We start from the raw sequence: 16,800 nt of genomic DNA, 5'->3' as shown, positions 1-16,800 counted from the left end.
GGGTAAGAAGGATTCCTTCACTGTGGTTTAAGCACAACCATAGCACGCCTCATTCCCATCTCTGGAGCTTTGTTTTGTTGTTGTAAGCACACACCATTAGCAGCTCATGGGAGGAGAGAAAACAGTCTTATCAGCCTGGCCCTGATAATCTCAATTGCCCTTACTCTTACTGATAAAACACACTGTGGAAGCAAAAAGAGTTTCGGTCAACTCCCAGTTTGTTACTGTGGCAACTTAAAAAAACACAATGTATGTGTAGGTTTGTATATGTACTTTGTCTTTTAAGTAAAGAAAGTGATGTACATAGTACACTAATCAGTTTAATTCAATCCCTTTTTTAACAGCAATTACTTGGCATAGTAGCTGGTTTACTGGAGTAAAAGTTGCTGAAATGTACTAAAGTATGTAGGCAATGCAAGCACTTTCAATATGCTTCAAAACTAAAACAATGGATCTTACCTGTATTTTCTTGCTCAGTTAGTTTTGATGCTAGAAGCCTCTTTTAACTGCACCTCAGGCAAGGTGACATTTGTGACAACAAAGGTAGATTAGAAAGCCTAAAATACCTCTTTGGTCTCACACTCCCAGAAAACTTTTCTTTCACGTATGCAAAAAAAAGTATGCAAAAATTAAGCCAGATTTCCCATTTCTCCCCTGATGTCCCCCATAGTTTTTTTATTAGCTTTTACATTTTATACAACTTGTACTTTCTACTAGCTATGAGATTTGCCAAGCAAACTTTTAAATGGCTGCCTTTTCTTTGCCCAACTGTGCTTTTTAAAATGTGTCATGTGTCACTAAGAAAGCTGTTTAATTAATAGGAATAGTTCAGACGTGTACTCGGTACAGGATTACGAACCAAATTGATTCCAGTCCTTTTTCATCTAATGGCTGTTTTCATAGAATCGCTTAAGTGTTTGAGCTTTAAATACTAGTACCAGACTGAAACAAAAGCTAGTTTAGTCATAATATGAAACATGTGTTTCTACCTGTATTTTTTATGTGAAGGTATGTGAATGGGCGACTCAGGTTGCAGTGGCCAGTTCACCTCAGTGGTAGACCTGGGTGTCCCAGTCTTAGTTAAAAAGGTTGCCCTTGGCTGGCACTAACCTCTAAATGACCCCTGACTTTACAGTCAAAAACTACAGGGGTTGGGAAGGCGCAGGAGCCTTTGTGGACCGCACTTATTTGCTGCTGTGGTGGTGATAAAACTTCAGACAGCCTAATTGATGGGCTTGCTGACATAACAATACCTTGTGAAAGCAGAGAGTGGCAAAGCCTGGTCCTCGTTTATGGACAGCTGGAAGGGTAGCTGAACCTCCTATAATGAAACTCATTGCAGGCTGTGAACTTTTAACATGTTTCTGTTTCGAATGAGTGATAACTCACACACAGAATATGTTTATGTATATTAACCTTGTACATTAACTGCAAAGGAAACCTGGGCCTAGCCTGACTAAGAAAAAAAAAACTGTCTGGATGAACAGCGAAAGCTAGGCCAGCTAATGCCTTTGGAATTGTTCAGCAGTAGCCATGGTTACCAAATGTAACTAAAACCTTTATTTAACAAAAGGCGTAGATTAAAACAAACAAATGAATGATGTTGCGCAGAGTGTAGGCCAGTACTTTTTTTTTTTTTTTTAATGTTCAATTATGTACAATATATTGTCTTATTACAGCTTTTGTCCTGAAAACCACCACCTCTCCAGAGAAAATAACTGTGTAATATGTTATTAATGCGTGCTTTAACTTGATTCATTAGGTTATTACTAGTAAGCACTTTGATATATTTTGTTACCTTTTCCAGGTTTATTAATGCCAGAAGAAGAATAGTACAGCCCATGATCGACCAGTCAAATCGAGCAGGCAAGTCCCAACTATTAACTGTTTTCAGTTCCCACAGGCAAAAATCTTCATCAAGTTATTCATCAGGAATCCCCTCACCTGATAAATAAACACCCACAGCCTGGCATTCTGGGAGCTCATATTTTTCTTGTGCCCCCCCCCCCCCAGTCTCGCTGTTGGAAACAACCTCACTAATTGATGCTAATAAGAGATTTCCCACCCTCGCTCTACTGAAAATGCCTTTTATTTTCTTTGTGAATTGTTAATTGGGAACAAGTATTAGCGCCACAAGCAGTTATTTGACTGCTTCGAGCTGCTGCAGAGTCCCTCCCACTGCTTGTCTGGTCACAAAGCCTTACCTCTTGCTGTACACTGTAACTCCTTACTGAATTTGCTTTTCTTCTGTAACAATTAATTGCCTGCCTATAGGGCAACCGAATAGTCACACATTAATAATAGCTGAAATTTATTCATGAGTCTTTTTCTTACATATTCATTGTACAGTTGTATTGGATATATATTCACCAGTAATAGACATTTATAAATTAGCGTTATTAGTAAATTGGCTGGGAAGGAAGCTCTGGGCAGTTATAGGGACTCCGGTCACTGACAGGTTGCACTTGATGGGTATTTGGCCTGCTGCACTGTATTATCATTTTGCCTGCAATGCTAACATTACATTTCGTTACTTTGTTACACTTCTGTTGTCTAGGTGTTTAGTTTAGTACACGATACTAACTTCTAATAAATGAACAACTAAAAGTAATGGTAGCGTAGCGGCTTAATTAAGCAAGACATATGCTTTGATACTGTGCATTAAAGATAAACAAAGATCTAGAAATCATTTTTGGATTTATCCTGTTTCATATTTTCAGTCTTTTTCCAGACATACATGTGTGTGTGCGCGTGTGTATATATCCAACTCTTTTCTCTGCCTTTGATATGTGAGGCTGTGTGTTTGTGTGTGTCTATATATATATATATATATATATATATAAAATATACACACCCTCCCCTCTGTATTGTTTCACTTTAAACTGGAATGATTGCTGATTGTTTGGTATGTCTTCTCTTCTTTCTCCTCTGTGTCCACGATTGACTACAATCAGGTTTTCTTCTTGATCCTTCAGTGAGTCAAGGAGCAGCATACAGTCCAGAGGGCCAGCCGATGGGGAGCTTTGTACTTGATGGCCAACAACACATGGGGATCCGGCCTGCTGGTAAGCCACCAGCAGCCTTCACACCAATCCTGTAGCTCCATCACACCCTCCCTTTACAACCGCCTCCATCCAACCCACATGTCATGTTCCCTCCATCTCAGGGTCTTGCTCTTGCCTGCTGCCTGCCTTGCCTGTCTTCTTTGCACCCACTTAGGGGGATAAACAAATCTTTTAATATAGATTTGTGCAAGATTTTATTTTCACACTCCCCCCACCACCTTTTTTTATCCACCAAATATGCTAAATTGCAAAGGGGTCTGTTCTTGCCATCTTATTCGATCTTCCTGATTTTCTGGCATCTTCTTGGATTTTATCTCCTTTCTAGGACCTATGAGTGGAATGGGCATGAATATGGGCATGGATGGGCAATGGCACTACATGTAACCTCCATCTTGTAAAGCAATCGCAAAGAAAGGGGGAAGTAAGTACAACTGGGCTCTTTTTCTTAACTCACAAGCTCATCACCCCCCCAGCCCCCCCTCCCTTAAATTTCAATCTCCCTCAGATGCATGCCTGTCCACTGCAAAACAAATAAGTAGGGAACCCTAACATTAGATTGCAGGTGACAAGTTTCAGAAAAGATTGCTGTAAATATTTATGACTGCAATTTTATTTATCACAATACCACTGTAGCCCACTATCAGACAGGCAATGCAAATGTTGGACATTTAAGGAAACATAGCATCTTGAGGGCACCGGTTGACAGAGAAATTAAGCAGGCTCCAGCGAAGCGATAAGGAGAAGTGAAACCATCCTTTGAGTGACATAAATCTGTCAGGCAAGGATTGATGCCCAAATTATCGTATATGCAAAGATGAAATGCTGCAGTTCATTGTGCCTTGTCAAGATATATGACAGTGGTGACACAGTAGATTCTTCACTAGGGAGTCTGTGTGTTTTGATTATTTTTTACACGGGCCCACTGACTTTCGGCACGAGACACATACACAGGAAAGTCAGTCAATAAATTTAAGGGGGAAGACATTAAAGAATGACTGCATATAAAAGAGTGAATTTCTCTCACCATGCCTAAACGACTGCAGACTGATTAAGATACCCATTACACCTCTCTGCGAGCAGCGTAGGTGACATTTGAAAAATCAAGACCTATCACATCCCAGAGGCACTAAGACATAAGAAATTTTATTTAACACCTAAACTTCTTTGTTTAATGAGGCACAGTATAATAACACTTACCTTGATTAAAAATACTCTCTATATGTAAATAGAGGCCAGATTTCACTGGGGTCACTGTGGCGACACTGGCGATGGAACAATTTACTTTTTTTCTTTCCTTTGCTAATGGAGTCAAAAATGCAGAGAGCAATGTTCCCTAAAACAGCCACACAGAGACAACATTTGCTCAGCTTGGATAATTCTTAATATAGGCCATATAATTTCTAGCCTATTTAATTACATAACATATTTTATGCTTCATGACCAATTACATTAATAGCTTAATACAGAAGAATATGATCCTTTCTTGATTTAATTATGCAGCCACACAATATGGTATATTTGGTTCTTAATTATCGTCATCCATTGAGCAGGCTGCTGTGCTAGAATAAACAGGGTAGCTGGGACTGTGCAGTCTGTGTTATTGTCTTTAGATGGTTTTACAACTCCTGTTAATAAAGGCCCACAGATCTACTTAACAGAATGACTGCAGCTTACAAGACTTTAGATTACCAGCTTACACAGTCACAAACATCTGTTCGGCTTTTTAACTGGAAGTAGTCTAGGTGAATAGAGGTGAATATTCTCCTCAGGTTTAACAACGGATTGATTTAAAATGACAAGTTACTTATATTTTTCTGAGCTGTAATCCCAATGCAGTACAATTGTTAATTATGTGTTTATTAGCAGTAAAACAAAATGTCTTGTTTCTTCCAAGAAAGCATAGAATGTATGCAGTTAACAACAGCTCATTTCGCAATTCCTGGAAAAGTCCTGCACCTTTTCAATTTCCTAACTGTAGCGTACGGCAGAGAAATGCAGTACTGAGCCTGCTCCATGACCTTACAGCAACCCCCTTCCCCCAGGGGGTCGCATTACAAAGCAGGCTACAACCCAATCTCATAGGTCCTGCTTCACTTTAGGTATGTTTACGGAATTAATTAACAGCCAAATTGACAAAATAGCAATGCCTGAAGTCCTTGTACATTCTTACGCATACCTTCCCCAGGACTGAGTGTGTGCTCTGGAGCTCCTTTATCTCCTTTCTAAACTCTCACACTCTTCTTCAGCTCAACTGCTTGCTCTGGTTAACAAATACCTTCACTGTTGCTTCGGTGGGAATTGTGTGTTTTTTGATTGAATTGCTGTTTCATTATTGTTATTTTTTTTTAAGAATGAAACAAAGTGACAGTTATTTGTTTGTCACTCACTGGGTACAGTGAACATAGCAATAGTTATACATTTAAATGAAATATACTTACATCGTTTTATCCCTAGAGGAAAATAATAACTGTTCAGTCAGAAATTTGACTACCATGTATGGCTGGGTACAACTGTAGTTAATGTAAACTTTAGCTTATTTGTCTGAGTGTGTTAATTATACGCATTTCAATGCAGAACTAAAATTAAACTTAATTTGAAAAAAGTGTGATGTTTCAGTGAGATATTTTTTTCCACCTTTAACAAACATACTGTTTCAAGGTGGATAAAATAACTAGTGCACACCCTTAGTGGTCATTTTTATACTGCCCACATTACAGAAATTCCACCTAAAAGGCAAAATTATGCCAAATTTTATTATTAAATATGCCAAATATCCATGATTGCAGAAACAATAATCAATGGTTATAAATATCACATATCATGTTGAGGTAAAACATAAAAAAAACATTATGTAACTTGAGAGAGAATGATATTTCTTTAAGAAATAGACAGAGAAATGTGCTCAAATGAACAACACCTCAATAACAGGGAGTATACAGTAGTTTGTTATTTTACACTAGAAAGAAAATGTATTGAAACTTATTAAGTAAAAAAAAAAAAATTGTATAAACCCACCAAGTTGTTTGAAAGCTTGTGGTATGCATTGTACTGCATTAACACTTAATAATTGCATTCAAATGTTAAGAACAGCCACAAAAACACACAGTCCAAGTTTAAGTGGACCACTAGTAACAGCTGAAGTGCATGCGATTGAATTACGATTGAAGAAAATGCATTTTACTGACTTCTTGTTTTTTTGTGTATGTGTTCCAGGTCTACAAGGCATGCCAGGGGACTATGTGTCTCAGGGTGGTCCTATGGGCATGAGTATGGCACAACCAAGTTACACTCCTCCCCAGATGACCCCACACCCTTCCCAGTTACGACACGGACCACCGATGCATTCATATCTTCCCAGCCATCCCCATCACCCGGCCTTGATGATGCACGGGGGACCCCCGCCACACCCTGCAATGACCATGTCAGCACAGAGCCCCACAATGTTGAACCATGTAGACCCTGGAGTGGCAGGACAGATCCTGGACATTCACGCCCAGTAGTATAAGGGATCTCAAGAAAATTTAAAAAAAATAACGAACTAAAAACTTTTTTCAAGACTTTTTTTGAATTCTGACCAGAATTATTTGACACTTAATGGAATTCCAGATGAGTTGTGATTATTATTATTTTTTTTTTACCTGTGATTTTATTATTTTCATCAATAGTAAATGGAGGACCAAGCTAACAACACAAACTCTTTCTCAACGAATTGCAGAAGATGTTCGAATAAAGTCTCTCTGGAAGAAAAACAATTAAATAAAAAGCTCCAAGAGTTAATAACTACTGTAGTGTAAAAACATAGGAACTTTAAAAGTTTTAAACTTGTGCATTATTTTTTGTTTGTCACTCGGTTTATGTTGCCTCAGCTAGTTTTAGAAGAAAAGTTTATCCCTGCTTTCCACACTATGTGTGTTGTTCCCAGAAGATAGAGCCTGTCTTGGTGCAGCAATAATGCAATTTAAAAAAGGAAAAGTTGCCCTGCAGTGGGCAAGTTGGCCAAGGCGTGGAGATCTACGAGAAGAGCTGGAAAGCTGCTCTCCATCTTATCTCATAACAAAGTTCCGTTTTGAACATGTGTTTCCATGTCATGTTATTTTTGTTCTTGAATGAATGTGCCCTGTAGATAAACAAGTCCTCAGTTGATTGCCCAAGCACTGGATTGTGTTTTTTTTTTTTTTTTTTTTTCTGGACTCTTCTTCTTTAGAGCCTGTTGAAGGAAACCTGATGTTGGAATAAGCAGCTTCCACCGATAGTTCTCAGCCTGGGGATCGACACAAATGCCACATGGACAATATTGACAGTGGTGGATACCTTTGGCAAATGAAAGAAGCTATTGATGGTCTTTGCACCAAAAAATTCAAAAACTTAAATACGAACTCAAAGCTTGAAAACACATACAAAAAAAAGCAAAGAGAATATTGTAACAAACTTCGTACAGAGTTCAGTCTATTAATTGTTTCATGTTAGATATTATATGTGTTTACCTCAATTGAAAAGAATGTTTTTGCTAGTATCAGATCTGCTGTGGAATTGGTATTGTATGTCAATGAATTCCTCCCTTTGTCAGCACGTGTTCCTCAAAAGAAGAAAATGCTGTTTCCCCTCTAAGCTTTGTCAAAAAAAAAAAGAAAAAAAATACATGAAATACTTGTATGAGGACTGTGACGTTATGTTTAAAAGGTGTCAAGTCACAAAGGCTGTAATAAATATTTCATTTTTTGATTTTTGTTAGATTTCTGTGTGTTTACATGTTTTACTATAAACTAAATTATTTATTTCTTTCCCCTCAGGAGGTGTTAAAAGAGTTTTCACTCTTTAAAAGAATGTTGTATATTTAGATGGTTTTTCAAAGAATAAATTGAGTTGTGGGTGATGCATTTTAACAAATTAGTTACATGAGGTATTATTATTATTTGTTATTATTATTATAAGTATTACTTTACAATTGAAATGAGTCCCTGTGTAAGTGATTTTTTGTTGCTGTTGTTGATTTCTTTGATGGATAACATGACATAATCAACAACACTATATACATCCAGTTAAGACACAAATAACAGTAACTAATTACCAAGTATGTGTGCAAGTTTATAATTTGTTAAGTGGAGTGTGTGTGTGTGTGTGTGTGTGTGTGTGTGTGTGTGTGTGTGTGTGTGTGTGTGTGTGTGTGTGTAAACTGTTGCACTAACTAGAGTAAGGACCTTTTGTATTAAATGGCTAATCACTCAAATTCACACAACCTAAAGATCAGAGTGTTCATATCTCTCCCACTTTACCATTGTAAACTAGTTATCCTTTTTTAGCTACAGGTACAATTAGATATTCCCACCCAGCATTTCTTAGTTAAAATAAATCTATAATAATAAAATAAAATAAAACAAAATTTGAATTAAACAAAATAAAAAGTAAAGTTGGGTTTTCCTAGAAGGGGAGTATCGGTATACATTGAACAAATAAAACATTGTTTCTTAAAATAAGAATTATTATTATTATTATTATTATTATTATTATTATTATTATTATTATTATTATTATTATTATTATTATTATTTATATAAGTATTTACCTGTAAAATTTTCGTACACATGAAAAGCAAAAATCTTTGAAATCGTTAGTCACATCAGTTTTTTTTTTTTTGTTTTTTTTTTAATTTGTATTACTTGGTATTGACATGAATGCATTTCACACAATTAAAAATGTTGTTTACATTTTGATTAAATTGTCAATAGTTGAATGTGTGCAAAATCCTTAATACGTTTATTTAGGCAAACCGGTTGCTGTTTGATATGTGAATATATATATATAGGCAATTCTGCCTAAAGTTAATTGCTGTTTTATGTATGAAAAACAACAATAAGCCTACATTCCTTTACTTGAATAATGCAAACAAATACACCGTTATAAGAAGTGCATTTATTTATTTAGTTGACTGGTCGACTGTTTTGCTTATTTTTGTAAAAAAAAAAAAAAAAAAAAAGTAAAACCATGGATAGATAGTCAAAACTTTAAAGATTTTGTACAGAGATAATTACACAACCTATTTCACGTAGGCACAAATGCATTAATCACGAGTATTGTTATACATTTATATAGCCGCATATAAGTAGCCTACAGCGACCCCAGCTGGTTGAAGCAAGCCTGCCTAAGCTGTTGTTGGCGCTGAGGTATTTGAGTTGTGTTTGCCCCCGGCAAAGGCGAACACAACCCTTAACCAAAAACGAGTCTAAGAAAATCTGTGATGGGATTCCCGACAGACCAGCAGAGAGGAGCCGAAATTGAATCTCACAGTACTGTTAACAACCAAGTATTAATGATTTAGTTTATTCCGTTTAATAAATAGTTAACGGTAATAATAATAATAATAATAATAATAATAATAATAATAATAATAATAATAATAATAATAATAATAATTCAGCCCGCATTTGGGTCTCATTTGTCACATGTAGAAAATGTTTCTATTTTTATTGTGCAGTCTTGGTAAATTGATGAGGAATATCTTTTTTTCGTTTTAAAAGAGGAGGATATTTTTATGCCTACTCGGTGATGAATGTATATATTATAAATTAAATACTTTCTTTTTTTATATCCAAGCCAATTTTGAATTGCATTGAATTTGAATGTAGGATTTACATTATTGACTATTCTTGTCGATGTTTATGGTTATTCGGGTATTTTTGTGTTTGTTTGGTGCTTTTAAATGGTGAACTATAAGTATTAAGCCCAAGGTATAGGTGTTATCCAATTTCGTTCTGACCTCAGTTTTTGTTTTTGTAAATAATATTTTATTTAAAACCGCTTAACTGTTTAAAATAAAGACAGGAAAATAAATAATAATAAAAAAACAGACACCAGTAATGTAATATTTATATACCGGGTTGTATTATCTTGACATCACTAGCCTTTATGTTGTTGTTATAATAATAATAGCCGTAGTAGTATCGTATTATTATTCGCGGATTCGGTGGACTGTCGCTCTTTTTTGGTTAACATATAGATCTATGTAAATTTTTGACGCGACTCCTATTAGAAATCTTAACACTCAATATAAAATATTATACAAAGATAATGTGCCTGTTCTTAAAAAAAAAAAAAAAAAGTAGTAAGCTGGCACCCACACTGTGTTAAATAACGCAAACAAAAACTACGAACAAACAAACAAACAACACCTTGTTTGTACATAAAACCGTTGGGTGTAAACTTTTTTTTTTTTTTTTTTTTTTTTTTTTTTCAAAATATAGCTATTGTTTAAGAAAATATTTCCGTTTTGACGAAAGGGAGTGATTACTCATTTGATTATTGGAATTTTAATAATAGTTTTTTGGAGAGAGACAGAAGGGAGATTGCTTGTGCCGCTTCTCTTTGCAGCTTCATCTGACAGTGATGATGGATGATCCAGCCGAGCTAAACAACTCCACCCCTTCATCTCCACACTGTCAAAGCTACTTTAGAACCAGCTCCATTAGAACACGTTGATTTCTGAGGTGTTTCTGTCCAGAACATAAGCATTTAAAGTGTTAAAAAGATGTTCAATGATACCAGGTAACTGATCCAAAAATAAATAAATGAATGAATAAATAAATAAATAAATAAACAGTGTTATTAATTAACCCCTAATAATTAGGGTCTGCTTAAATCACACCTGGTCGAATTGAGGTTATTCGATCTGTGCCAACGCTTTACTGTATGAAAGGCTGATGAAATCAACGAAAGCGATTGAAACAGTATTAAATACAATATCACTGACTGTTCAAATAAAACATGCTCTCTGTTTAATGTAGCTACATACTAGATTTAAATTTTACACCATTTAGGTCTCTAAAACAAGATTGTCTTCGTTTGAACTATTTTGTTTTTAAATAAAACAGTTTACTAAAAGAAAAAAAAAACACTTCTCAGTCGTGAATATTCGTGAGCGCGCTCAACGTACATCTAAATATATTCTCGAAATAAACATTTTCCAGTTTCTTGTTTTTTTGTTTGTATTTCTCTTCGCTTTTCGCATTTTAGTAGTGTTTTTTTCTTCTTCTTCTTCTTCTTTCGATCCCAAGGTGTTTCTATGGCTACCTTAGTGTATGTGTGAGGGTCAGATTGGGGGTTGGTGCTCCAGAGAAAAGGCTGCGTTTTGGAGATCATTTATCAATGTCACCCACATAATGATTCTCGCTGCAGTCTCCTATTGATGAGGATAATTACGTTAGCTCAGAATGACTGATCAATGAAAACAAGCCAAAAATAAATAAATAAATAATCCTCCATTCTTTTATATTACCAAAAACACCCTAACACAAAAACAAAACAGGAGGTTTTAGAACTTGAGTCTGTATTCAATTTAATGATCAAATATGTAATATATGAATCAAAATAAACTGATTACAGTGACATTTTTAAATACCACGCTGGGTCATCTATCTGGTAATGTATGTGCTATATTAATAATACTTTGATAATACTATAAAAGACCGACATGCTTTTGTGTTCTCTTTGGAGTCAAGAGGCAGCGCTACAAACTCTAGGTTGAAGAAAATAATTTCCTTTTAGCCTTTCAATTGAAAAGGGAACTTCGTTGCTTATTGTGTAGGTCTACAGCATAATGAATGCGGCCGAAAACTGTTACTATGTGCAATATTTGCAAAAGAAAACTATTCATTTGGCTATTGATAATTTCTGTAAGAAGTTTACAATTTAATTTACTCAGAAAATGTCTTTCTTGTTGGGAGAAATCGACGCTTTGTTTTGTAAAAGTATTTTCATTGTATAGATATGAAAATCATTTGGGGGTTGAGTCTTTGCAAAGGTCATTTAGTCTTATGAACTAAAACGTTGTAGCCTGCTACAAGTTAAGCAGGCAATTTTAAGACAAATTTATCATTTACTGTCTATACATTAACAAAACAGTGCATCCAAAACGCTACAGTGCGCTTACATACAATAGTAGTTGCAGATATTGAAACACACACACACAAGAATGACATTATATTGACTAGCTGTATTAGACATATTTTGTGTAGGCTAAACTATACATTGGATTGGTATGATTTGAACACGTAAGCTGTTTTATAACGTGCAACTATGTGTGTGTGTGTGTTTGTAGTGTACCTTCAATGTGAATTCACTATTAAAAGAGAAACAAAAAATAACATCGACATACACAACCTAAAATCGATGCTAAATAGATATTTCCAGAAGAATAATACAGCGGTATACGTGTTATAATTACAATAGCCTTTATATTTTATACAACATGTCATAATTTCTGTTGAGTTCAATCACAAATTATGATTGGATCCTAGCAGCTCTTGTGTTTGTGTGTGTGTGTGTGTGTGTGTGTGTGTGTGTGTGTGTGTGTGTGTTTAATTGTCAACAGCTATTCCCTGCAGGAATTTTGCAAACTCTTCTACCTAATTCTCCACAGCGCTAGATGCCAACTTGTATTTATTCTTGATGATCACGCCAGGAGGGAGACAGCCTTGAATAATCTATTTATTATTTCTGATATTTTCCATCCAGCACTCAAAAACAAGACAGAGAATAAATAAACAGGTGAATGAATTATTATACTGTCTATAATTCTCTTTGTAAACCACGTATTGCATAACAATAACAATCCACAATTTTAAAGAATCAGTTTTAACCCTGTAATACGGGTTTCTTGTTTGTTTTTTTGGTCTTTTTCATCTGGTGGCTAAATGTCTTGCGGTTCTATTTTTACCTGCATTTAAATGATGCAAACAAAGGTATAACCATGCCGTTGATAAAAACTCCGCTCAAAGTGACACAGTATGTTTTTCTTTGTTGTTTGTATATACTCATTTTAAACACGGTGTAGTTTTTTGCAATATAAATACTTATTAGTTTACACTTAAAGTCTTCTTTTTCAACTGTATTTTTTCAATTGTGCTATACATAATGAAATTGGAAAAAAAAAATATATTTGGGACATAATTAAATAAATACATAATAGGCTAATAATGTAGAAGCCTGTGTGTTGTTTAATAAAAACGCATGCAGGAAGAAGCGGCTTTTCACGGTCTGATTATATGAACATGCATCTTAAAATATATGAGGCTTGGAATCAAAAAATACTTACTATTAATAATACATGGGCGAGTGGAAAGCTGAATAAAAGCGTGCTGTGAAAAAAAAGGAAAACTAACGATGTGGTGTGTCATTATAGAAAAAAAAAAAATCTGATTTATAACTAGCAGGGTAATGTTGAGGACTTTTTCTGCCTGATTGCCTTTTTGAATTAGAGCCGATTTCTTCACACCTCAGTAGTGCTTGTCTTCTTAAAAATGAGTGACAGAATTTTTTCCTCCGTTTCCCCCCCTCAAACTTAATGATGTAAAATTTCTAATTAAACCACATCGCTAAAGGCCTAAAATTCACTATTGCTCCTGAGATTTAAAATGGCCAGTCCTCATAATGTAAAATTACTTGAAAAATAAATAAAATACAATAAAATAGAACTAAAGTTAAGCCTCAAGGTTTGTAGCCTTTATTTTCTATCAGTTAAAATGTAATTAGGAACCCCCGGCAGGACGGTCTGATATTTTCTTATTAGTTTCTCGTTGCTAATCCTGAGTGTTAGATTGGCTTAAATGATGTCAACATTTGACCAGTTTTTAGAGAAGAAAAAAAAATCGCGTTTTATAGCTTCAGGACTTGAGATCTGCAAATAAATCCTGCTTGGGTCGGCGGAACTAACAGGCGAAAAAATGTTGATAATTTATCGTTGTGTTTTCTAACTTGCATTAATGTATAATTTTTCAGTTATTTGAACAAAAACAAAAAGGTTATAAATAACCGGAGGGTAGCTCAGGGCAGTAAAGTGAGACATTTCACAAGAACTGTAAATAACAGGGGAGAAAAAAACAGGGATTGAGAACTGGATAAAGAGAAAAAGGGGGGAACGAGTTTTTTTTTTTTTCTTCTTCTTCTTATGCAGCCCACCATGTAATAGAAACTCACAAATAGGGAGATCAGGCGGTACGATGCGACCCCTTCTGGAATTCAAGTATCATCTCTTTATAGTAATGTCAAAATACAGATTCAGTCAGTTGTTCATAAATTATTTCCTTACATATGGCGTACCTCGCTGCCTTTATTAACAATACTGATCTTAATTTTAATTTAGCTTCGATTGTTTTTTTTTGTTTGTTTGTTTTAATTGTTTTTGAACGAACACGCATTTAGTACTCTACATTCGGACTCTCATATACAGTTACGCATACAATGACTCAAGATATTTTATTTGCCTTTATGTTGTAAATGTCAATCCCGTTCCCTTGTCTCTGTATATTTTATAACATTTCTATTTAGGTGGACTACAATAGAAAGCTGAAGGCACAACACTTAATCGATCCAAAACATTTAAACATATTTTGATACTAGATAGTTTAAATAGTATTGTAGATTATATTAACAAAAACGGCCTCACTTATGATTTAATACATTTTATAATATTTTACTTAAAACGGCTTTTCTTAAAAAGTCACAATACCGAGTTGCTTCACAGGTGTCAGATACATGAAAAGAAATGCATGTAAAATAAAACATAAAACTATAAATCACTTGTGTTTACCAGCAGTTAAGTGCAGTTAAGATAAATATTTATAAATTATAATTTGGGCTATGAAGAGTAAACAGTAAATCAACTTTCAAATGCAAAAATATGAAAGAAAACAGAAAGTATGAAACTAGCAACAGTCCTCTTATAGACAAATGTTTTATTTCTAAAATATATTCAATACATTGTAGGCGTGCCAAACACGTGTTATCGTGGGAATAGCACAAATATAAAACACACACACACACTATATATATATATATATATATATATATATATATATATATATATATATATACACACACACACACACACACACACACACACAAACAGCCAATTTGGTCAGTTATTTGGATCATAGATGAAGAGATACGATCGAATCGCTAAAGTAATTGGTTACCTGATCACTAGATTTCAATATACTGTACAATGGCTACCTGTTGCTAATTGGAACCCTTTTCAAAATTAGATTAATGATGTTCACATAATGTTAGAAAAGCCTGCATCAGACATTCATAAAGCTTCTACTGTACATTTCATTTGCTATTTTGTTTGTGAAAAATCTGCTAATGGTGCAGAATAAGCAACACACATATTTATTTATTTCACAAAAAACAATCGTATTAGATTATCAATGTGGTAAATATTTTGTGGGTATGGTAAAGCTTGTTTGTATGTTTATTTTAATTATTGACCAGCTACACGCCCTATTAGATTCGAGAAAACACATATTGCTCGTGGATACATTTAGATTGGCGTACGAGAACCCACTGTACAAGCCTTAACAAAAGACGCCACGACACTGTCCAAGGAGAAAAATAGACTACTGACAGCCTTGTCAACGATGTTAAGTAAATACCATGCTGATAGTCTTATAAGAAAGAACCCACACACTCCAAGGCATAAACATCCTATCATTAATCTTAAACCACTTGAAGATTAGGACTGAAAGAATGGGCTCCCTATACCATTATCTTCTCAAATGGCTTCTAAAACTATTGGATTTATTTTTCAAAACAACGCGACTGTCTGGATTTATTGAGGGTGGACGGTGGACGACAAAGTAAAGTAATCATAGGTCTGCACTCAGGATTATGAAATGAACAATTTTTTGTGAGCTAGACAAAATCTGAAGCCAGCAACAATATATAACATGACTTGAATGAACGAAACAACAAGAAAACGCGCAGACACACCAGCAAGGGCATTAATGGTTATTACGATCACTTTCTTTGTCTTGAACTTTAATATTTTGACGACAGAAAAGCCTCTATACTAGGCTACGTGGTTATATCAGTTTAGGAACATTGCTTATTAGCTTGCCAGATAGATTAACAAAGCTATATAGCTTTAATAATTATACCTTTTAATAATAGTTATAATTTTAATAATGCACTTTACAGCATGGACGCTGATAATAAATAAATAAATAAATAAATAAAAACTAAAATTAGCATTAAGAAACGTTTTCTTTCCTGACGTCTGCTGACCCACAAAAAAACAAATACATAGACACTTCTTGTGTCAAAAGTGATTTTATATAATTTATGGAGTGTTATGTATATTATACAATTGTAACTGACTCTGAGGCAAGTTATTTTGAGGTTTTTAAAACAAACTTAACTAAAAAAAAAAAAAAAAAACTTTTGAAAAAAAAGGTGTTGCAATTCCTATTATGTATGTGTTACTAGTTATGTGAATGTTATTATTATAAAAACAAATGAATACTTCAAAAGGGAATTCATGAACCGCCTTTCAAGGGAAAGAGTAGTAGCTGGTAAATTGCCACAAAAGTTTCAAACAGTAAATATATAAATGTAGATTTACAGAAGATTAGGGGTTCACAATTAGCTTTTAAAGACTCCTGCTGCTTGCTACTAATTCTGTGGGGTTTTTATTTTATTTTTTTAAAGATATTACAAAATCAGTCAGAATTGGCATGCATATATATATATATATATATATATATATATATTAGTAATATGGACTTATATATATCTATATATAATATATATATACTAGCTATTCCCACTAAGCACATTTTTACCATTGAATGCAGTGGCTAGACACTTTTCTATGCTATGCAACAAAACGCAAACTACATTAAAAACCACGGTAAAACTCATGACTCCTGTATACGAAAAATAATAGAAGCCTTCTTTTACAGTC

At 34.4% G+C, this 16,800-nt stretch overlaps 1 protein-coding gene across 9 annotated transcripts in view; it reads left to right on the top strand.

Moving 5' to 3' along the window:
• LOC121324459 (homeobox protein Meis2) overlaps nucleotides 1–7,798 on the top strand; it is a 67,228-nt gene extending 59,430 nt beyond the window's left edge. For 3 of the 9 annotated variants that reach the window (XM_041266366.1, XM_041266364.1, XM_041266368.1), the window contains 3 exons: nucleotides 1,808–1,866; nucleotides 2,955–3,065; nucleotides 6,279–7,798. In XM_041266366.1, the coding sequence (XP_041122300.1) occupies nucleotides 1,808–1,866; nucleotides 2,955–3,065; nucleotides 6,279–6,565 (457 nt within the window). In that variant the 3' untranslated portion in view covers nucleotides 6,566–7,798. Of the gene's footprint in view, nucleotides 1–1,807; nucleotides 1,867–2,954; nucleotides 3,066–3,390; nucleotides 3,487–6,278 lie in introns of all 9 variants that reach the window. The other 6 variants (XM_041266373.1, XM_041266371.1, XM_041266372.1 and 3 more) reach the window with 3 other exon arrangements.
• The last annotated feature ends 9,002 nt before the right edge of the window (nucleotides 7,799–16,800 follow it).

The sequence above is a fragment of the Polyodon spathula genome, chromosome 12, assembly GCF_017654505.1.
Source record: "Polyodon spathula isolate WHYD16114869_AA chromosome 12, ASM1765450v1, whole genome shotgun sequence".
NCBI classification, from domain to species: domain Eukaryota; kingdom Metazoa; phylum Chordata; class Actinopteri; order Acipenseriformes; family Polyodontidae; genus Polyodon; species Polyodon spathula.
This window is presented reverse-complemented; position numbering and strand designations above follow the sequence as displayed.